Source organism: Haliaeetus albicilla, chromosome 27, assembly GCF_947461875.1.
Source record: "Haliaeetus albicilla chromosome 27, bHalAlb1.1, whole genome shotgun sequence".
NCBI lineage: Eukaryota > Metazoa > Chordata > Aves > Accipitriformes > Accipitridae > Haliaeetus > Haliaeetus albicilla.
Window position 1 is genome coordinate 17,648,122 of NC_091509.1, and position 21,479 is coordinate 17,669,600.

The following is a 21,479-nucleotide window of genomic DNA, read 5'->3' on the forward strand; positions in this document are numbered from 1 at the left end:
TGGAACTGAGAAGATTGAATTAACCTTTCAATGTCTTGAATTTCAAGAAGGGAATTATCTCCTGTTAAGTCTGCAACCATGCAATTAAAATGTGAACAAGCCTTTAAAAGCCACGTTTGCCCCATATTCCTAGATCTCTACTTTAAAGACAGATCTTCCAAAACCAAGATTCAGATCCAAAAAGTATTCAAAGGTAGGAGAAAAATCTTATGCTGTAAATGATTATTTTAATCACAGAACCCTGGTAGAAAAATGAGTAAAAATGTCTGACATTTACATAGAACATGTGCCTTTGATATTGAATTCAGTTTAAAAAAAATCCTTACATATGTGTCTAGTAATGGCAGACAGTCTTTGAAAAGATGAATGGTTTTCTCTGTGCTGGAGTTTCTGTTTCCGTAAAATAGATTCTTTCACTTGTTTTCTTGAGTGTTGTGAAGCTTCATTTGATAATACAGGGCAAAGCTTTAAAAATGGACTTTGATTGTTAGGTGCCCTTTTGTACACCGTGAGTCAGAAGAACTGGGTACTTGCTGATTCGAGAGCCTCCATGGAGAGTTATGGATGTCCAACACGGCCAAGTGTCTTGTGCTGGCCATCCTGAAACAGAATGTTTGTTAGAAAATTTTATAAGGCTGGAAAAAAGGAACAAAGTAAAGACGCAGTCTGGGGACATGTCTCTGTTTCTGGATTAAATATGCAGGAAAGGAAAGCATTTTGCAGAGCAACCAGCTGGGAAATGGTACTGTTTGCTAATTCTTCTTTGGTGTTGAAAGGACTCACGTTTGTCAATATTTTTGCAAGGTATCAATAAGATCCATTTAAGACAAAAAATTGAGCACTTCCAAGTCCAGGAGAGTATATCAAATAATTTGTTTGTAGATGGACAACTAAAACCAAAAGCAAATACTTTGCTGACACACAGATAATTTTCCCTCCAAGTAAAAACTGTTGGCATATAATATACAGGTATTACAGCAGTGTCTTGCTTTGCTATGCATCAGATTTCCATTTCCTTCTGGTAAGATAATGACCCAGTATGAAGGTAAATGATTGCATGGCAGGCTATCAACCTTCAAAGGATTGGACGGCATTGCAAAATTGATTCAAGTTCTGGACTATTCTAGCTCAGTTTGTACTAAGGCTTGTACAACAGTAAGCACAGTTGGGATACAGCTCTTTTTCTTTCATTTGCTTCGATTTCTGATGAGGAGTAATGCAGGGCTGTTGCTGGAGCTAGACTTAATTGGAAACTAAAGCGTTCAGAGAATATTTATTTTAAAGTCATTCTAGGTCAGGACTGACATAGGGGACCCATGAAAGAAATATGGCTCCAGTTCTTCTGCAACATATACTGGTAATAATGACTTATGCTCATGAATAGCTCTCCCTGAGAACAAGGGAATTACGCTAGTAATAATTTCAGATCTACTGAGTTACTTTGTGAGCACCTAGCAGCAGAATCTCTGCAAAAGTTTTAGGCTGAGCAACTTAGCTGGACTTGTAAGATAACACACCGAGCTACAGAAATGTTTCACCCTTCGTGGTGTGGCTCTGGACATGGATTTACTGATGAGACAGGGATGTTGTGGCACTCTGGCTCTTTGGTCCTAGGAGCCAGACGCTGACCAGACGCATCTGCCAAGCTCCTGGAGCTGTGCAGCAGCTGGGGAATGGGTCCTTCTTCTTGCGAGCAGCCTCACACTGGGGCCTTGTCACTGTGCAAGGCAGTGCATTGTCATATGTCCTGACATGTGGGTGGGACTGTAGCCATGCACCTGCACAACCCGTGCTCACGCGGGGGCTGCTCTGCATGTGCCTGCGGGTTCGGCGGGGGTATACGAGCCTGTGCGAGCTCCACGCTGTCTTGTCTAGACTGCTGAAGCTGGGCTGGGTGTCTGAGCTGTGCGGCAGTCTGCATATCATGTAAGTGGGAGAATTACAAAATGCTACCGTAAAATTTGAGCTGTGCCCTGAGATAGTGGAAAATGGATGGGGACAGCTACCACGTTGCTCCACTGTAATTTTTAGCAGTGATCTGAGAGGCAGACACCCTTAATAGCTGTATTTTGGGGGTGAAACCACGCACCTCCCGTCCCTCCATATCTACTGTCTTAGAAAAGTGGCTAAAGCACCAGGACTCCCAGGTTCTCCTCAACCTTTCAGAAACAGGCAGCGAGAACACAAAGTGAGCAGGAAAGACTAAAATGGCAGCCTGGGACTGCATATGTCTGCCCCCTGCAAGGAACATTGGAAGCATTTGAAAGGAGGTAGGATAAGCTGGCACGAACTGGTGTACTCGGAGCCAGTTCAGTGGAGGGAAGCCACTGTCTTGGACTCAAAACCAGCGAACAGGTGCTGTGCAGCGCCTGCCTACCTGCCTGCCTCTGCTGTCTGTCTCCTCTCGCCGCGTGTGTTTTCTGTGTCAGGTTTCTTGCAGTTTTATTCCTGTCAACTGGCCAACATATCTGCTGAAGAGCCAGCTGGAGTCCGCTCTCTCCCATGTTTCATCAACAAAATTGCCAGCTTGTTCTGATTCAGTATCTTTATTGTTGTTGATGAGGCTAAACGAATCCGAAAGAACACAGCTATGTATACAAAATACAAATTCAGAAACCTCATCCTGATACGAGGAAATTTTATTAGCTCTTCAAGGGGAGAAATCTGCTGTGGAAGCAGACCGACAGCAAATACAGACCTCCTGAGAGGTCGTTTCCCCTGACCCCAGACATTTTATTGTTTTTGTATGGCACCTCCTAATGATACCAAGTCTTCTAGCAGGAAAATGCAGTTTTAGATCTGATTAAAAACCAGGCTAATTTTCTGTGGGATTGTGACTCTCTCTTCTTCGGATTCTAAATGTAAATCCTCTTAATGAGTCTTATAAATATATCTCTAGAGAAAATTTAGAGTCCATGTTGGAAAACTTGCAACAAACCCCTCCCAGCTAATGGCAATATGGAAGTTTCGATTAATCCCACCCTACTTCTGTCGTTTTTTTTCCTTTCCCATATTCTTTGTCAGTTTTTCATGGGAAGAAAAGCTTTTCCTGAGAGGATTTTTACGAACTAGATCCAAATTTCCTTAAATGCTTTATTAAACCCATCACCTATGGCTGCTGGCACTGCATGACAGAAAAAGCTGTTGTAGTTTCAACGTGGCATGTGGGAACCACAGACTGTCAGGCACGGCTTTTAACACTTCTGGTGTAAGCTCGCATCTCCTCACTAACTTATGCTAACTTAGTTTAAGGGTGCTAAATTTTGCATTTCAGAATGCTTTAGCTCTTTGTCAGAGGGCACTTCGTTACTTCTGGCGTGCTTATAGTCAGGAAATGTTTGGGAGCGATAGCTTTTGACGCTTTAATTCAGAAAATTGACGGGAAATATTTTAATACGGTTACAAGAAATGCAAAACCGTAGCAGAGCAGGAGGTGACACTAATGGCTGTGGCCGCTCTCCGGGCACCCCTGAGCCCGCACGGGCCGAGGCAGGCGGATGGCTGAGTCACTGTAAGATTAAGAAGAGAAGAAAAAAAAAAAAAAAAAAAAAACCATTAACCCCTGGGTCATTGCTCGTTGTTCCCGGGTGCGGCGTGGCAGCGGGTGAGGCTCCGGGCAGCCCGGGGCCATAACGGACTACTGCCCCCGGCCGCCAGCCCCCTTTTTCCTCAGGCGGCTTTTCCCGCCCAAGGGGCCTGAGAGGAACCGTCGCCCACGGCGGGAACCGGCTTCCCCCCGCCTCAGCGCGGCCCCGCCCCTCCAACCACCACCACCAGCGACCCCTCCCCGCCCCGCAGCACGTGACCCCCGAGGGAGGGGAGGGGGGCCGCGCGCGCTGCACCTGTCAGTCAGCGCGTCACTTCCGCCAGTTGCCGCCGCTACCGTTGGGGACCCCCAGCTGGCGGTAGGCGCGCTCGGACGGCGGAGCGGCTTCTGCGGACGGACGGACGGCGCCCGGCTCGGTAGCGCGGCGGCCGCGGCTAGACGACGACGACGACGACGGCGGCGGCGAGCGGGCGGGGGGGGTGGGGGGGTGCGACGGCGGACGGCGGCGGCCGAGGGAGGAAGGCCTGCGAGGAAGAGCGTGAGCGGTGAGGAGAGGCCCCGCGCCGGCCCCCGGGGTAGGAAGAGGCGGAGGAACCTGCTGCTGGTGCTGAGGACGGCGGGGAGGGCGAGTCACCCGGCAACGGTGAGGGGCCGCGGGGCGCATGCGCGGGGCTGAGCGGGCCGTGGGAGGGAGGGTGGGCGCCCCTCAGCCGCGGGGGCGGTGGGAAGCGGCCGGGCCGGGCAGGGGCTCCCCCGGCTTTGGAGGAGGCTTGTGGGGCAGGGAGGGTGTCGCGCCAGGCTTCAGGAACCTTCTGGACCGGCGCTGATAAGGGGCGCGGGAACTTCCTCGTCGGGGTGGCGGAGCCGGGCGCGTTGCAGGGCTGTGTGGTGGAGAAGTTGCTAGAGGCTCTCGGAGGGAGCTGTCAAGTGGGGCGTTCGTTTCCCAGGTTGCGCTTGTGTTGGTAGGACCTTCGAGGCAGCCCTGACAGCCAGCAGGGATTTCTTGGCTCTTCCAGCGGAGTTGTCTGCCGAGCCTGTTCCCTCCTCCCACGGTGGATCAGCCTCATCCACCCTTGCGACGGGACTTGGCATGCTGACAGTATTAGCCTAGCAGCTCCCTGCCAGCAAAGTTGGTTCCAGAAGTTAAAGAAGGGTAGTCACAGTCTTCTGTGAACACGAAGGCAATGCTAGCATTAAGAACGCTAGCTTATGGACGTAATGCTCCAGCCTGTGACCAAATGTATCTTCTGAGGAATCTGTTGGCGTGGGTTTCCATTGTTTGTGGAAGCTCCTTAGGGATTTAAACATTTGAGCGTAAATGCTTCTCACTAGCAAAAAGTTGCTTTAACGTGAGATGCTCCAGGGTTAGGGTACTTCTTCCAGGTTTGAAAAAAGCCACCAACAAAAACCCCTGCAGTCATACACTGCAACTTGAACTTTTACTACACAACTCTCTTACTCTTGAGTTCCTTCGTTTGGCTGCATTTTTAGATTTGTACAAAATCTGTTAACTGCTGTCAGGCTCAAGGGGCGGGGGAAGGTAACAAATGAAGAAAGTAAATACCACCTCATCACTCTTGCCTGTTTAAAAAAAAGAAAGTGAATATATCAAAACCTACACCATTCATTTTTTTCAGGCATGTGTTTCTGAATGTCCGCAGGAATGGAGTAGTTAGTATGTGAGTTTGGAATAAATGCTTGAACTGGATTAACATTTAGGTTTGAAGTTTTTCTGTCTTCTGTGCAGTTTAATCTGCCAGCATAAAAAAAAAAAAAAAAGCTAGTTTGTTGGCCTATACTATAACAAATGCAGCTGTCTCATTGGCCTGTTTGTTTTCTATTTTGTTTTTTTTTCTAATGCTTGTTAGTACTAAATTGCTTTATGTGTTCTTTGTTGCATAGATTTGAAGGTGTTTAGAATCTCTGTTTTTATCTGCTTTGTCTGTATTTTGTATATTGTCTATCCTTTCCTTGTCTTGACAACATTACAGTAATGAATCAAATACCTCAATGCTTTGAAAGCCTCAAACTGGAAATTTATGGTATTATTTTAGAAAAATCAATCACATAGTGCGTTTTATGGATACATTCAAAGAAGTTGACTAGGAGGAACTCCTGAGAATTTCTAATGCTTGCAAATTTTTATATGGACAACATGTCAAAACATCTGAGTTTGGCAAATGATAGTTTTTATCTGCTCAGTCTTAGTCAGTTTGGGCTCTTGCTGTATGCACTGTTTGTAACATCGGAGGACTTTCTGACAGCTCATTAAAAGACTTAATTTAACATTTGTCATGTGTGGCTCATAACACGAGACCTGTGCAAGCAGTGAAGCTTTTCTTTCTATTGCACATAACAGCATGTTTGCAAAAGCAGGTGAGGCTGAAGAAATATTCCATGCATTTGGAACAGACATTAGTAAGTTTCATGAACCCCCCTGCTTTCTGTGTGTGAAGGCTTTTTGTGGTGGCTTTTTCCTTTTCAAATAATCAACCTTTTGATCTCTGGTCAAATGTTTATAGCTCAGCAGTGATGCCCTTTTCTAGGGCTCTTTAGAAAGTGAGTAAAACCTAACAAGTCTGAGGTGATTTTTTTAGTTTGGAATTTTTTTTTTTTGCTTGTTGTTTTGGGTCCCATGCCACCCCTCCCCGCCCCCCCCCCCCATCCCCCCCAAGAAGCTGCAGCTCTAAGGAAGAGGAAGTGATGTCGGTAAGAGAATGCCTTCAAGTTGTCCTTAAATTCTGTGTGTAATACCAGATTATTTTTTGCTGCCATGTTAGCACACAAAACAAAAATCTAGTAGCCATTGGGATGAGTGTGAATTGACATCTTGCAGAGCAGTTCATTATTTGGATCTGTGAGGATGAAAGATGGTAAACCTTTTTAACTTTTTTTCTTGTATTGCAGACCCAGTTATATATTTATGAATAATTTCAGATGTGAGGACTGTTACTTAGGAACCAAAAAAATAACACTTTATCTAAAACATCTGAGGAGGAGATACAGAATTGAAGGAATATTAAATCCTCTATGAAGGGCTGTGAAAGAGGGAGGTTTGTTACTTGTCGTGCAGTTTTTGAAGTGACAGATATATCAGTTATTCAGCAGAGAGCTTGTATGTCTCCTGTCAAAATTATATTCAGGCAGAGAATACAAGAATTTTGCATTGCTCCCTGAAAGTTAGTAAAATTGGGCGATTAATTTTTGAGCGTCTCGCTGACTATTATTTTCTGTAAGTTATAAATTTTACCTGCAAAAACTTTGTTTGAGAGTAATGATTAGCTGTCTCAAGGCTTTAGTAAATTCAGATTTGTAGTTTTGTACTTGCTACATAGCCAACTCTTGGGATTTGTGAAAGTTCAGTCAATTCAGATGAATTCTGTGTATTCTTACAGCCTGAAAGATAATGTATTTGTTACTGCATCTTCTACCAGACACTTTTTTTTTTTTGTGAAGCTGATTTGGTTTGAAGTCTTAAAAAACATAGTTTAGAAGGTGATTACAGTGCTAAAAACCTGTTATGTTTGCAACATATGGGTGGAGTCATTCAGTAGAAGAAATGGGTAATATTTTGCAGCTGGATCTAGGACTGTATTCTGATTATAGTGAAATGAATAGTTCTATTGTGATAGTAACAAACAATTCTGCTCTTATGGCCTCTCACCTGTGAATGTATGAAATTTTATCCTGTATATTTGTCTTAAAAGAAGAAAAATATGACAACCTTGAGCTTAAAATAAAGGTACTGCATTATGTTTGTGTTCAAACAGCTTGTAACAAAGACCGTGGTTGCAGAGGCTTTTTTGTATTGAGAGGCTTTTTATTTTCTTCACTGTCTGAACATTTGTAAGGATGTTTGGGTGGGGCAGGTGCTCGATCAGAACAGAGTATCTGGTGGGAACCCTGAGCTGATTGTCCAGGTTCCAGTCTTGCTAGCTTCTCTCTTCGTTCGTCTCTTCTGTTCAGTGTTCCCTGCAGTGTGTTCAGGATTAAAATTGTGCTCAGCTGTGTAGGATAATAATACTTGGACAAAATAGAAAAGATGAGAGCTGGAGTCTTATGAATGTGGTTCTTTCTTCCTTTATGCTCTTTTTTTTTAAATGTGTATATTTGAAAGGTTTTTTCCCCTTTTTGCTGAACTTCACATTTCATTAAATCTTTTGTTGTCTTGTCAGTCTTTTAATGTAATCAGGTTACCTAATTTTAATCTGCAATGTAATTACTAACCTTGTGATTTCTGGTGGTTTCTTCAAATTTGGTCATGACCAAGTTGTGACAAGAATTGGTTGTGGAGGAGACCTCATTAGCAGTCTCCCCCCACGCCCCCCCACCCCGCCTTCCCCTGCAATTCAAAGAGTCATTGCTACAGAATTGAACTCTTCATTGAAATGTCTTGTTCCTTCAGTGGGGATGCTAAGACTGTCCTTTATTTTGGTGGCACATGGTCATCAATATGACAGAGGCAGTGTTTCTATAGCAAATGGACTATGTATTACATTTTGTAATGTTTTGAGTTCCAATGTGTATTTCTGCTTACCTGGTTGGGGGGGGGGGGGGGGAGAAACAAGCTGATGATAAATGTATGTAATAGGATGACTTATGTATAATAAATTAAGTGCATTATATATTTATAGTTTGCTTTTTTGGTGTCTCTGAGGTAGCTTGACTTCTGTTCCAAAGTCTGTCCTAACAGCAGCGACAATTGTTAAGCTGCTTTGGTTTTATAATGTGAACCTCTCAAGTTGCATAGTTTTACTGGTAATTTCTTCCTGTCTGTTACCATACTGTACTTTTATAATGCCATTGCAATTAAGGTCTGTATTATCTGATGTAGTGGCAATTATATGTGTGCGGTTGGTGGAGTACAGTTTTAGTTTGGGGGGAGGCAAGTAGGATGAATATAATTAGCTGTTACACAAGATACAAAAGCCTTTTTATTTATTAACTACTGTTGTTAAGAATGTGATGGGATCTGTGCAAGCAGGAAGTTTCTTTATAATTCTGCACATGTGCATTGGCAGCAGCAACTGAGCAAATCGGGCAGTGTTCAGTGGTGGGTGTGAAGCAGTGAGCGAACATCTACTTTTTTCTGGTATCGCTGATGGTTTTATTTAATTCCTCTTGCTACAGAATAGTTGTAGAAGGATTATGAGTTGCTGGTAATGCTGTTAAAAAGCCTTTGGATTTTATCTAGTAAGTGAATGTAGAATGTTATCTTTGCATATCAAAACACTTGAAAATCAGCTAATGTTTTAGTGATCTCAGCTTGCTCTTGTAAAATGTAAAATTTTTTTGAATGTTGCTTAAATCAGTCACTGTATTTGAGGCTTTACCGATGGTATTGCGATACTGTTGCTAAACGCTTAATTTCCTTCTTAAAATTCAAATTTTGTAGGGGTTTTTTTTTCCTGAATTTTGCATTTAGTCTAACTAAAGCCTGTCTGCTTTTCTGCCTCTTGTGACGATGCAGATAGGATATGCCTCTTGTGAAGATGTGTATTTGATGATGGGCTTTTTCAGAGAAAGTGTAATCAGTTTCTGACAGCTGAAATTGAAGACTAAACTTGAATGACTGGAAAATAAATACTAATCAATATTATGGCTTCTTGACTTGTAAATTTTAAAAATAAAATAAAAAATTCTATCAATTTTAGTAATAGCTTTTTCAGAGGAGCTTTTATGAGTTGTTTTGTTGCTTGCTTCCATGGTAAGGACATAAAGACTTAATTTAAATTGTTCTAATTTGTAAATTGGAAGCCTTACTATTGCATTTCCAGGAAACAAAAATTGCATTACAATTGCATTCTACTAAACCTGATGTTGTATTTTTTGTGCTTTTATTTGCTTTGTCAGTATAACCAGTATTTTATCAGTTGAGTATTTTCTGAGGCTATCTCAGAAGTGCTAGTGGCAGATGATGGAGCATTTCAGCTAATTGAGTTGAGGTCCAGTGTGTGTGTGAGAGAGAGTGTATACATGTGAAGGCATATACATGCAGGTAGTGAGTTTATTAATTAAAGAGCTGGTGTTCATGCTTTCGCTGATTCCTCTTGTGATTGTGTGCAAAACTGCAATAAGCTTGTTTCCTTTTGATTCCTATTTAACCAGAAAGCAAACATATTGGTGAGGAGTTATAACCATACCAAGAAATGAAGGGAGCAGGAAAGTCGCATCTGCCTGAAAAGGCATTTATTCTAACATGGTTTCCCTGAATGCTGCAAGTTAAATTCTGTAGTTACGTGTATTTTAAAACATTTTGCCTTTATGGGGATGGGGAATGTATTCTTAAGAAGACCAGCTTGTTAAACTTTAATAATAATTGAGCCCAATTGTCTGATTTGCCAGTCCAGACTTTTGACTAAAATGCCTTTCAGTAGCTGATTTCACTGACAGTCAAAAAGAGGAAATCTTGCTTTAAGACTCTATTTTAAGCTAATCTTTATGGTTTTAAAGCTTCTTTCTTTAAATAATTTTTGACTACTCAAATATATTAATGGGTACTTAAATGTAGCTTTAAAATTGATTATTCTTTTTACATGGGGGATATTTTGTGTCTCTTTGTATTCAAGTACTTGCACAGCTCTGCATGCTTTTAACTATGTTCTTGAGACAAGTATCGTTTGTCCTTTTCTGTCCCCTGAGTTTGTGGTAGTGTTCTGTTTGTTTGCTTAAAGCTTGGGGTGGCCTTTTTTTCAGTTTTTCTTTTTTTTTTTTTTTTTTTAACTTTCCTGTGTCCCCTGTCCCAACCTGGCCATCTTTTCAATTTGACTGGATTAATTCAAATGGGCAAAATACTCTATTTTTACTTGTTAGTTGAACGAAAGCTGAAAATCAGATGAGCAAAGGCTCTTCTGCCCAAAAGCGTTTCATCCATTGAGAATGCTAACAGTAATTTGAGTGTACAAATGGCATAAAAATTGTCAGTTATTGTCAGTGGTTATGATCATGCAGTTACATTTAAAAAAATTAAAAATCTGTTTCCTTTTATCTTGATAAAACTGAAGAGCAAAGAGCAGTGCTGGTTGCCATATTTTGAAAAATATAAATTAAATAGTGTGTAGTACAGTGGTAGCTAAATGGGGTTATGTGTTCTACAGCGAGCTGGTAGACAAGTTTCCCAGGCAAGCCTTCTTGCTCATGCTCACACCTGGCAGCTGGCTCTGGATGATGTCGTTACATGAGGAAAGTTTCTGTGATTCCAAGTTGGAATCTGTGTCATAAATTTAGGCCATCATTTCGAAATTCTTAAAATCTGTTATAACTTTGAACATTTCAAACTTACCTTAAAAAATTAATTCTTTAGTTGGATTTAAAAGTATGTGTCCTACATACATCCAGAGGGACATCACAGATTTTGTCTAGTTATAAGTAAGTCATATAAGTAACATAATGCATTCTATTTATTTATCAAATACAGCACAAGAAGTGAAAAACTTTGAGACACCTTAATGTTTCTGTGGAATTCTATTTGTAAATAAACCTTCTTGTATTGCAGAAAATGAGCATTGATCCTCTTTGTACCGGAGGATGTGTTTGTCTTCTGTTAGGACCCTGTGTGCAGGCACGTGGGTGGCTCACAGGATAACAGCACTGTGGACTGAGAAAGCTGAAGTCTAAACTTGAGGTGTATTTCCTGAGAAGTAGGGACAAGCAATTTTGTTGCCCTATAACACACTTTTTTCCTATCTAAAAATCTTAACGTTTAGTTTTTTACTTTTCATATGTTACAAAATATCACTGAAGTTTGCTAATCCCACAAAATAATATATTAAAAATAGAGCAGAATGGCAGTCACTGTTAGCTTCATTTTGGGCTTCACAGATGATATGAATTTCTTGCTAGATAAAACAAGCAAATAAAAGAATTGCTTAAATAGTTGAGACTTGTGGCAGAAATTCTACACGCAGAACTAATGTTTTCATTCCTGTGGCATGGTTTCAATTCGTAGCCTTTTTTGTTTATTTTATTTTTACTTCATGTTGTTTCATTTCTTTGTTTTAAGGAAAGGTGGTGGAGCCCTGAGGACTTTAATTTAAAATGACACCCATATATTTGTAGTTCAGCCAGTAATGTAAAAGCTGAACTAAATTTGAGCCTAAACTTTCATATGTATTCCTCAAATATTAACAGTTAGCCATGTATTCTGTGTTTTCCTTAGTGACATTTTGTATGTGGGTGTGAATACTTCTTTAGTTGCCAAGATAAGTGAATGCTATTATGATGGCAAAATGAAACTTGTGGTGCTCTTTTCCCAGCAGACTCTATGAAGTCCTTGTCTTGTTTAAAAAAAAAAAGCCAACAAAAAACGACAAACTCAAACCCCCCAAACCCAGTTGTTTGGTTTGGGGTTTTTGGTTTGTTTTTTTTTTTAATAACAGATGAGAGCACCGAAATACACAATACAGAATGAAACTTGGTGTTTTACCCTTAATTAAGATGCTTGGGCTCAAGGTGTTGCATAGGACATAGTATGTTTTTTTTCAGCCTCTTGTAAAATTGTCATATAATATGGTCACAATAAGGTATATTTTTAGTTTTCTGTAGTTAAGTTTTGTAGGACATTATTGTAGCTTAGGGGATCTTTGTAAAGGTTTGTAGTAACAACGGGGGAGGTAGACTGAGAAAGACGCACCAGAATCTTTATAATAAAGCACAAGCTGGTTGGTTTTTGGTGTGGGGTGTTTTGTTTTGTTTTTTTTAATTATTGCATTTCTCTTGATAGGACTTGTGAAGCATGAAGGTTGTGAAATTGGGAGGGGGAAGCACGTGTTCAAAGGTTCGGGGATAATACGGACAGAAGTAGGAATAGCTGACTGAATGGATCGGCTCCTGTTTTCTGAGATGTTTGATCATGGGGAAAAAAAATAATTAAACCCACAGTATTACTTAGTATTTGTAAAAGACTCTAGAAATAATTCTGAAGGTTATGTATCTTGTCCTAGTTTTCATACGTGTCTGCATTGGGGTGGTGTACGTCCTGAGTCAAGGGAGGGCAAGTGGGAAAGCTGTTGATCAATATAAAAAGTGGAGATATAATATTTAATTATTAACAGTTTCTGAGCCTATCTTTCAGTTTTACAATGTTGGAAACAACAGGAAATAAGACTTGCTGGAAGTCAGATAACTTTTTAAAAGTTTCTAGCTTTTTCTAGACTTGGTAAACATCAGATGCATTTTATCACATCCTGTGAAGATTACACTGAAGCCTGTACTAAAAGGCAAAAATTCTCTGAAAAGAAATTGGTGTGTATAATGATATGTTTAAGTGTGTGTATATAAAGGATGTGTGTATCTGAGAGGGTGAAAATAGGCTTTCGCTAGTTCTTCTAAGTGATGATAAGCCATATAAAACTTTGTTTAAAGTATAAGCTTGGGTTGTAAATCCGGTTTTGCTCTAACAATGAGACAACCAGGCTGTTTCAACTTCATTGTTACATTGCCAAGCTAGTTAAAATAGAAGTCTCTCTTTTTTCTTTTTGTCATGTCTCCTGATTGAAAGTAATATTCAGGTAGCCTATTGGTCTGCAGCACCTGGTAAATATGGCTATGCTTTTATGTCAACTAACTAAGCACAAAGTTCTATTTGCTAAGAAAGCTGGACTTCAAGATTGTTCATTTGGTGCTGAATTATAAAGAAGTGGTTGCTTTTAATTTGCTCTTTTTATTAGGTGATGTTTGTTTTGAAGGTTGGTTGGTTTGTTTGTTTGTTCTAGCAAGGCAGCCTGAAGCATTGTGGCAGATCCATCAAAGATTTTTTCCCAGCTGCCATTAACTCCACAGTTGGCTAACATGAGTCTTTCTGGTTCATTGTGGATAGGTTGACTTTGGTAGAACTTGAGAAAATAGACTGTGCATCATCATATTTTAAAAATTGCATGATATATTGGGATTGATTGAAATCTACTTGCATGCAAACATTATGTTGACTATCCCTTAATATACCAAAATAATAAGAAAAATGGCTGGGCAGTGTCTTCATAAATTATAGGAGAGTCATGAATTGTGACTGCTTCACTGTTGAAATCTGGCAGGATTTTTTAGTAACCAGTTATGTACAGTGATAGATTTGAATGTGATTGGTTAAAACAAACAAACCAAAAAAGTAAAGCCTATTGACTGGAATATAGTATTTAATTTTTTGTTGTCAGCTCACCTGGGGTCCTGATGTCAGACCAGGATCCACTTGCGCGAGATACATAACAGATCTACAACCTGTGTGTAATACAAGACAATAGATAGAGACAGATGGCAAAGAACAGGAAAGAATATTGGTCGGTATTGCTTACATTGAGAGGCAAAGATTTAAACACTTGTAAGCCTGAAATATTTTTTCCTCTAGGCCTCAATGCAAGAAAATTTTGAGGAGGAGGATGAAGTAGTCTTGTATAGAGCTTATGGCTAGCTCCTTTAAAACATGGGTGCAATCTGGGGAGGATTGGGAGCAGGAAAATGTTATTTTTTCGAACTATTGGAAGGACTCTGGATTCCTGGTGTCATAGGCTAATGAATGGACTGGCATTTTGGTACTGAAATGAGAGTAGTAGTTTGTAAGGACTTTGAAAGTGAAGGTGGAGTTGATTTGTTCTGATGTGGAATAGAAGCAAAAGCCAATGTGGGGGAATAAAGAGAGGGAAAGTACTTTCCTCAAGTCTGTCAGCTGAATTCTCATATCAATCTCAAATTATGAAACAGAAGGTTTCAGTATGTATACTTTAAAGCTAGGGAAAGCCTTTTTATTGTCTATTTTTGGTGATGTGTGTTGTGCTTGTGTGTGTACATGTATGTTGCAAGCTAGTTTTGCCCAGTTACAGTTGCTTGAGTTTAATTAGAACAGGTAATGGGTGAGATCAAGGGACTTACATGACCCTTTGACTGTATCTGGACATTAAATCATCTCCATTGTGTCATGAAGCTGCAATTTAAATTTTTAGTACCACAGAAAACCAAAAAGGCTATTGCTGTGGTCCATAGCTATTCTGAGAGCTGACAGCGTGAAAAAGGTCCAGATAATTGGGACTCTAAAAGGTGGCAAAAATGTGGGTGGTTCTAGGGAATCTGATTTGGGGGAGGTTGCTTCCTGTATCCAGATCTGATGATGACTTGGACTTTGAACTAGCAGTTCGGACACATAATCAACTTTCTAGTAAAAGATGATCCATACCACTGAAAACCGGTTGACTCTCTGTGTTGTTCTGTAGTTAGGACTTTGTTTTTGTTCTTGCCATTTAAAGATAGTGTATTAAGCCAGTGCCTGGGATCCTTCTAAAAGTTCTGTAGCCATTAAATATTTTAGTATCCTGGGTACTATCAAACACTTCTGCTTAGCCCTTCCTTATTCTTTGGAAGAAGAGTGAATGATTCCGAAAATTATTTCATAATTGTTAAGGCTAAGATGTCCCATGCTAACTTTTGTGTTAAGTTTGGTTAGCTCCTAAGTGAAAAAGGGGATTTGCTTTTTTGCATGCTCTCCTGTGAGCCATACTAATGTGGTCTTTATGCTTTCTTGTTCAGAACAAGAAACTGATGATTTGACAAGGAGAATTACTCAAATGTGATGTTTAGACTTGTGACTGAGTTTAAAGCCGTTGAAAACTTTATAGTCTAATAATATTTTCCTTATTTTCAGATTAAGTGCTGAAGTACTGATCGAGTTCTGCTATTCTTCAATGAGGAACTACAGGCTGATCTTTTGCCATAATCTTAAACAACCATAAATGACAAAAGAATGCTTGGTCAGTGAGGGCAGCTGGCGCAGAAAACGTTTTTCAAACTCGGCTGTTTAAGTACTCTGAGGTAGGTTTCTTAAAATACTTTGCTCAGGCTATAAAAAAAAAAAAAGTAGTATGGATTTCAGTATGTCTAATCTATTAGAATTTACCAATCCATTAGTAAACAGAATTAAGTTTGGTTACAGTGCTTTGACTAACAGTATGTACTTTGTTCTATGCGCCATCTGCTATGAAAGTGATTGCTTGCATTTAAGCAAGTATAGTTTTTTTAAAATTTATTTTGAAATATAGGTTTTTTGCTAGAAGAAATATTTTGGTTTTGACAGGATAACAGCTTAACTGAGTGACTTACACTGCCTTTGGTAATACTTTTGTTATCTATCTAGATCCTGTATCAAGCAAAGACTTGCAAGTAAAGCTTGAGCTTCTGCATGATAGGAAGAATGGTATCACTGAGCGTCTAGAAACTAGTTTTGGGGGTTTTATGTTGAGTAAAATTTTTAATTTGAGGCAGATGTTGAAAGCTTTATCAAGTAGACCAGAAAATGCCAAATATATTAGAAGTTGATTGCAGTGCAGTTGTGTATCATAAAATACTTAATTATTTCATGTAACTAAAACTTGGGGTTTTGGTTTGGAATGATCTACTAGTTTAATTTCCTCTGGAGAGGCTTTTGTGTTGGATTTTCAAAGCCTGACTGTTAAATACTGTCAGAAAATGTATTACGGATTGAACAGAACACCTCGGTTATAGTCATTTATCTAGTTAGCTGTAGTTGGAGTAATTACAGAACTTTCATTAAATCAGTGAACTGATTGAGAGAGACCGGGGAGTATTTGCATTGGGTAATTAAAGCACATTGTGTTACAGATCAATACATTCCACAGTGTACACTGAAGTATGATTTTTGGTTTTAATTCCTCTTATTTGATAGAAAAGACAGCTTTGATTTTTGGCTGCAAAAAGATATGAGGAAGAGCTCCTCCCCTTCCTTGAGTAACTGCAACTCTGTTCTTGCTAACAAAATATTTGGAATTCCACTTGGTGAGCTGCAGCAAGAAGGGCAACCAGACAATGAGGTTCCATTCATAGTCCGCCATGTTGTGGACTATATTGAAGAACATGGTATGTATTATTTTGCTGTACTTTAAAGAATATATTTAACTGTTATTCTTACAGAATAGATTGTGTTTTTTGAAGAGTACTTGTTTTCTTAAGTTACTTATATTTAGTTGGATGTGATCTGGGTTGGGTGTTTCGTTTTGGTTTTTTTGTTTGTTTGTTTGGGTTTTTTTTTTTTGTGATATACACTTCCTTTCTTTACTCCTGCTGTTATGTTTATCTCTGTTTTCTAGCTAATACTAATGCAGTCAGCTCAGTAGGGTACTACATAGGAAATGGCATGGTTTAGGTACTGTTAACGCTTACCTTATTACTGTATTGTTAGCTGGGCATAAGAATGTGTTTGCTGGGAATAGGACTGCTGGAAGCCTTGCAAAACTGTTGTCCAGAAAGTCTTTCATTCAGTATGTGAATTGTGCATATCTGATTATCAGTATTTTCTGATATGTTTGTCCATACTAGATCTAAAAGTTTATTTCTGCAACTTCTTTGTAACTCAGGGGGTCTGGAACAAGAAGGACTTTTTCAAGTCAATGGGAATGCTGAGACAGTGGAGTGGCTTCGGCAACGGTATGATAATGGAGAAGATGTGGACCTGGTTAAAGAAGCAGATGTACCCTCAGCTATTAGCCTTCTTAGATTTTTTCTTCAAGAACTTCCAGAGCCAGTTATCCCAGGCAGTTTGCACATACATTTGATGCAACTTTCTCAAGGTAATAATTACTCAGTGTTTTTCTTTTATTAATTTAAGAGTAAAAACCAGTATTAAATTGTGATTTGTAGTAGCACTTGGGTGTCTTTGTTCTGTGTAGTAATGTGTGTATCAGGAGGCATTCAAATATACCTTTTCTTAGCACAAACCCCAAATAAATAGGTCTTTTTTTAGGAAACTCAGTCTGGGTTCAGAGACACAGCTTATTCATCGTGCAGGAAAATAGTGAAGCTGCCACATATCATGCTGACTAGTTCTGAATATTTCATGTTCTTGTGCGTGAATACTGGGACACTGGTCAAAGCCACTGGAGTCAAAGTTGTTTGACAATTTCCCACCACTGATGCTTTAAAAGTGCTAGGGAAAGATTTTGTCTGTTTTTATCTTATTTTCTCTGAATTTCACTTACTCTGTCTCTGCTTCCATGGCACTTAAAGCTTTTGCATACTAGAGAAACAATCTCAAGCCCTATACTCATGTCATATTTGCTCTCCCACTGTGGATTTTTTTTCAGTTTAAGATTCATTTGTAGGAGGAAAGATTCATTTGTAGGAGGAAAAAAAAACACCTGTCATCAGCATATTGTTGCTAAGTATGTTTTTTCATATACTGCAAAACCTTGCCCTTTCAAATTGGCACCCATATGCTGGCACAGTATTTTCTTTACCAATTCCCAACTTGTCTATCTGTATCCACTCTCCTGGGTCTTTTGGCCTCTGCTGTGTTGAGTGGTGTTGGAGTTGATTCGTAACTTGACTAGTAAAAATGCTTGTCTTGCAGTGCTACATTAGTAATGTCCTCAGAGGGTATGTTCATGTCAGAGCTCTGCACCCTGTAACATAACTGAGGGTTTTGCTGGTTGTCACTCTGCAGGCATGTTGCTCATTTTCCAGTGTCAGTTTGTACTTCTGTCCAAGTGCTGGGCTTGTTTTGCTTTATAAGGTGCACATTTTTGTTTGATTTAATTTTCTGTTATTGAGTTTATTCCTGGTAAGAACTTGATAGTGCTCATGATAGTCCTGTTTGTTCAGAGTGGGAATTGGTTTGTAGGATGAGTGAGTATAGCATAGTTTTCAGATGCTGTTATGCTATATTTACCAAGTGCTAAACTGGAGGGTCTTGTGCAGCAGTGTGAAGCTGCTTCGTTTTCCTCCCTTGGTAGCCTGTATGTCCTGAAACTTTGAATGTGGGGTGGTTATCTGGATAGCTGGTGAGCAGAGGCTGAACAGTGATGTCTGAAGCACTAAGTAGTCGTGTGCTGGAAGCAATTTTTGGAAGCTTGTTAAGGCTGAAATTCTGTTTGTTTGTTTGTCCTGTGCAGTAATGAGAAACTGAAGTGAATAGGGAATTTCATTAGTGATATGTCTGCTATTTGGTTTGCGTTGCTAATGTCATGGTTCATTGGGCCTAAGTAGCTAGTAAACCGTTGGGTTTATTTTGTGGTTTGGGGTGTTTTTTTGTTTGTTTGGGGTTTTTTGTTTGTTTTTGTTTTGTTTTGGTTTTTGTGCACACACACCCCTCCCCCTGGAAAAAATGATAAATAACAAAAGGATTGTTAAGACAGTAATGCAGAATGCTGCTGGTTGCTCAGCTAATACTGCTACGCACCTCGATTTGCAATGTTATCTATCAGGACTGGAAATGTGATTGAGGTATGCTCGCTTGGTATGACAGTGTAATTCCTTTCAATGACTTGTAAGATCCAGTGTGAAAATTGGGTTTTTTCCATCTTTGCGTAGATGACTCTGGAAGGATTTACATATGGGTTGTTTTGGGAAAAGAGCTGTTCTCCAGCAAGTAAGTCCCCATTTAGTTCCCTTTTCTTAAATACACAGAGAAACTTCACTTAAATTTGCAGCTTATTGTCTTTACTGTCTTTTTTAAAGTGTAGAATTAAGTGATTTCAGAAAGATTTAAAGTTATCTGTACCAAGGAAATCAAACCACATAAACCTGTAAACGTTGTTTCCTGATACTAAAATTAGAGTTTCGGTTTCCTCTACTCAGGTTTTGGCTTTTGATATTTTGACTGTCTGATAGACAGATCTCAGTTAATTTCCAGAATTACAGTATCAGCTGCATTTTAGGCAGAAGAATTGCTTACATAAATGCAGAAGCTGGTAGTAATTTTGGATACATATGTTACTTCTGGTATTTTTCCCTCCTTAGCAGGCCTTCCCTATCATTAGGTTAAGCTTAGTTGTCAAAACAACTTAGTTATACAACAAGGTGTGGCTATATACATCTTTTGAGGATTGTTCCATGAAGGCCTAATGGTGGTTCCTCAAAGGCAAGTGATTTTAGTAAGTGAAATGTGAATTTGACCCCAGTGTGTTAGGCCATGTGTCCCAGAAGTGTGTATCCACAGTTTACTGTCAGAGGACTTCAGTTACAGGTAAGATTGTTCTCACTTTAGGTCTCTGGCTGTTGTTTAGTATCTAAATTTTAGGACAGATTGGTTAGACAAAAACATCTGTATGTGTATGTGCAAGGTGGTCTGACTATCACCTCTCTCTTGCTCCCTTTCTTGAAGGTCTACTTTGTGAAAGTATTTTTGTAAGTTCTCTTTTGCTGTTCTGTTTCCTAAACACATTTCTAGAGTAAAGACTAACAATAATACCTTTGTTTTCTTGTGTTACTGTGTTGAGAGAACTATTTTTCTGTGCCTGGTTACCTGTATTCAAATACTGTAGATGTTGACTGTGTCTGAGTAAATGAAGTCCTGCACAGTTACTGTTTGGAATTACTATGCATACACAACAGGGGGTTTACTCACTCCTTTGATTTGTTATTAAGGACTAGGATGTCTCAGCTCTCTCCTCTAGAGAGGCAGAGTGACTGCTCATCATCTTCAAACATCCTTTTCCCTTTCTAACTGATCTGAGAAGAGTTTTCAAATGTCTGAGAAAGAAGGGGAAGCCTGTTAGTATCAATTTTTCTCCCATTTTGCTTTCCTGACATTTCTTTTCCTTTATATGGTGTTTCTCTGTTAATTACAATTGTAAACTCTGAACCTTGTTGCCTGTAAGGTTTATAATGTAACAAATGAGATTTGTGGGGAGATATTTTGACGAAGGGTATAGTTAAACGTGGGATGAGAATGAGGAAGTTTTGTGGTGACCCTTTTTCAGGTCTGAAATTGAATCAGCAAGCTTGAAGCTAAGTATGTGTTAAGATGATTGCATTGAGATTGCTTGTATTCATCAGTTAAGTATTACAAAAGGAAGTAGAGTGTTGAGAATGGGATGCTTGTAGAGGAAAAAGTGTCAAAGTAGCTTGTCTGAAATGGGGAGAATTTAACCAGCTTTTAAGTTAGCTCACTGTCTCTGGAGGTGTTGCTGTCTCTAGAGCTCTTCTGCACAGCAATTGTTATGTAACAGTGGCAAAATGGAAGTATACGGAGGAGCTAGCGCTATGTAATCAGCAACTTGAGTGAGCATTCATTGGGGAAAACATGCTGAAAACTGCTGATTGGACTTGCAGAGGAGAATAGGGTGGAAACCATTGGTTTACGTTATCAATTTCTGCTTCATTGAAGAAATTAAATTTACAGTTTAATTTATCATTAGGAAAAGTAATCTGATGGTACTGTGCTATGGAAACAAGGCTGGGGAGGGTTCTTTGTATTGTGTTCCCTGGCCTCTTCGCTGCCCCTCCAAACCTCTGACATCATTTAAGAAGAGTGACAGAATAGGAAATGAGTTATCAGCCTCTCTTGGAAAGATCATAGAGGAAGAGGCTAATCCAGAGACTGAAATGAGAGGATGAGATGCTGGGACAGATGGATTGTGATAAAGTACTACCACTATAGTAGTAGTGAGCTGGAAACTTCAGGTTTTGGGGGTTTTGTTTGTTTGTTTTATTTTTACTTTTTCATTGGAGAAATTTAGTATGAGAATCTCACACTGAACAAATGCAAGTAAACTTCTGACATTTTAGGCTGTGGTCTGACCAAGTTAGTTGTACTTCAGAAGTAAGTAATTGTTGTCGGAGTCAAAAAGTTGATCAATATCAAATGTGAAAAAGCAGATATTTTATTTCTGTGATTAAAATATTTGTATTACAATTTTCAGATTATAATAATGAAGATGAATTTGGAAGAAAGTTGAGGTTCCTCTTGCAGCAGCTTCCACCTGTTAATTACAGTTTGTTAAAGTTTCTGTGTAAATTTTTAGCTAATGTAGCATCGCATCATGAAGAAATTTGGTCGGCAAGTTCTTTAGCTGCAGTCTTTGGCCCGGATGTTTTTCAGTAAGTTAGTTATAAAAGTTCATGTAGTGTTTTTATGTGAATTTGATAGTGTACATCTGTAGTCTAAAGTCTTTCCTAGTCCATGAGTAACAGTAGCAAGTACACAATATGTTCTGGG

General features: G+C 39.5%; 1 protein-coding gene and 1 long non-coding RNA gene across 4 annotated transcripts in view; one reads left to right on the forward strand and one right to left on the reverse strand.

Moving 5' to 3' along the window:
• Positions 1 to 247: 247 nt before the first annotated feature.
• LOC138682349 (uncharacterized) lies at positions 248 to 3,952 on the reverse strand. Its single transcript, XR_011322450.1, has 3 exons — positions 3,843 to 3,952; positions 2,378 to 3,509; positions 248 to 600 (listed from the first exon to the last, which is right to left on the reverse strand). It is a non-coding gene; the product is annotated as an uncharacterized lncRNA (long non-coding RNA).
• Positions 3,953 to 4,019: 67 nt separating this feature from the next.
• Positions 4,020 to 21,479, forward strand: part of FAM13B (family with sequence similarity 13 member B) — a 51,678-nt gene continuing 34,218 nt past the window's right edge. For 2 of the 3 annotated variants that reach the window (XM_069772704.1, XM_069772706.1), the window contains exons 1-5: positions 4,020 to 4,190; positions 15,174 to 15,340; positions 16,212 to 16,402; positions 16,900 to 17,112; positions 21,184 to 21,361. In XM_069772704.1, coding sequence (XP_069628805.1) covers positions 16,246 to 16,402; positions 16,900 to 17,112; positions 21,184 to 21,361 — 548 coding nt within the window. In that variant the 5' untranslated portion in view covers positions 4,020 to 4,190; positions 15,174 to 15,340; positions 16,212 to 16,245. The remainder of the gene's footprint in view (positions 4,191 to 15,173; positions 15,341 to 16,211; positions 16,403 to 16,899; positions 17,113 to 21,183; positions 21,362 to 21,479) is intronic. The other variant, XM_069772705.1, reaches the window with a different exon arrangement.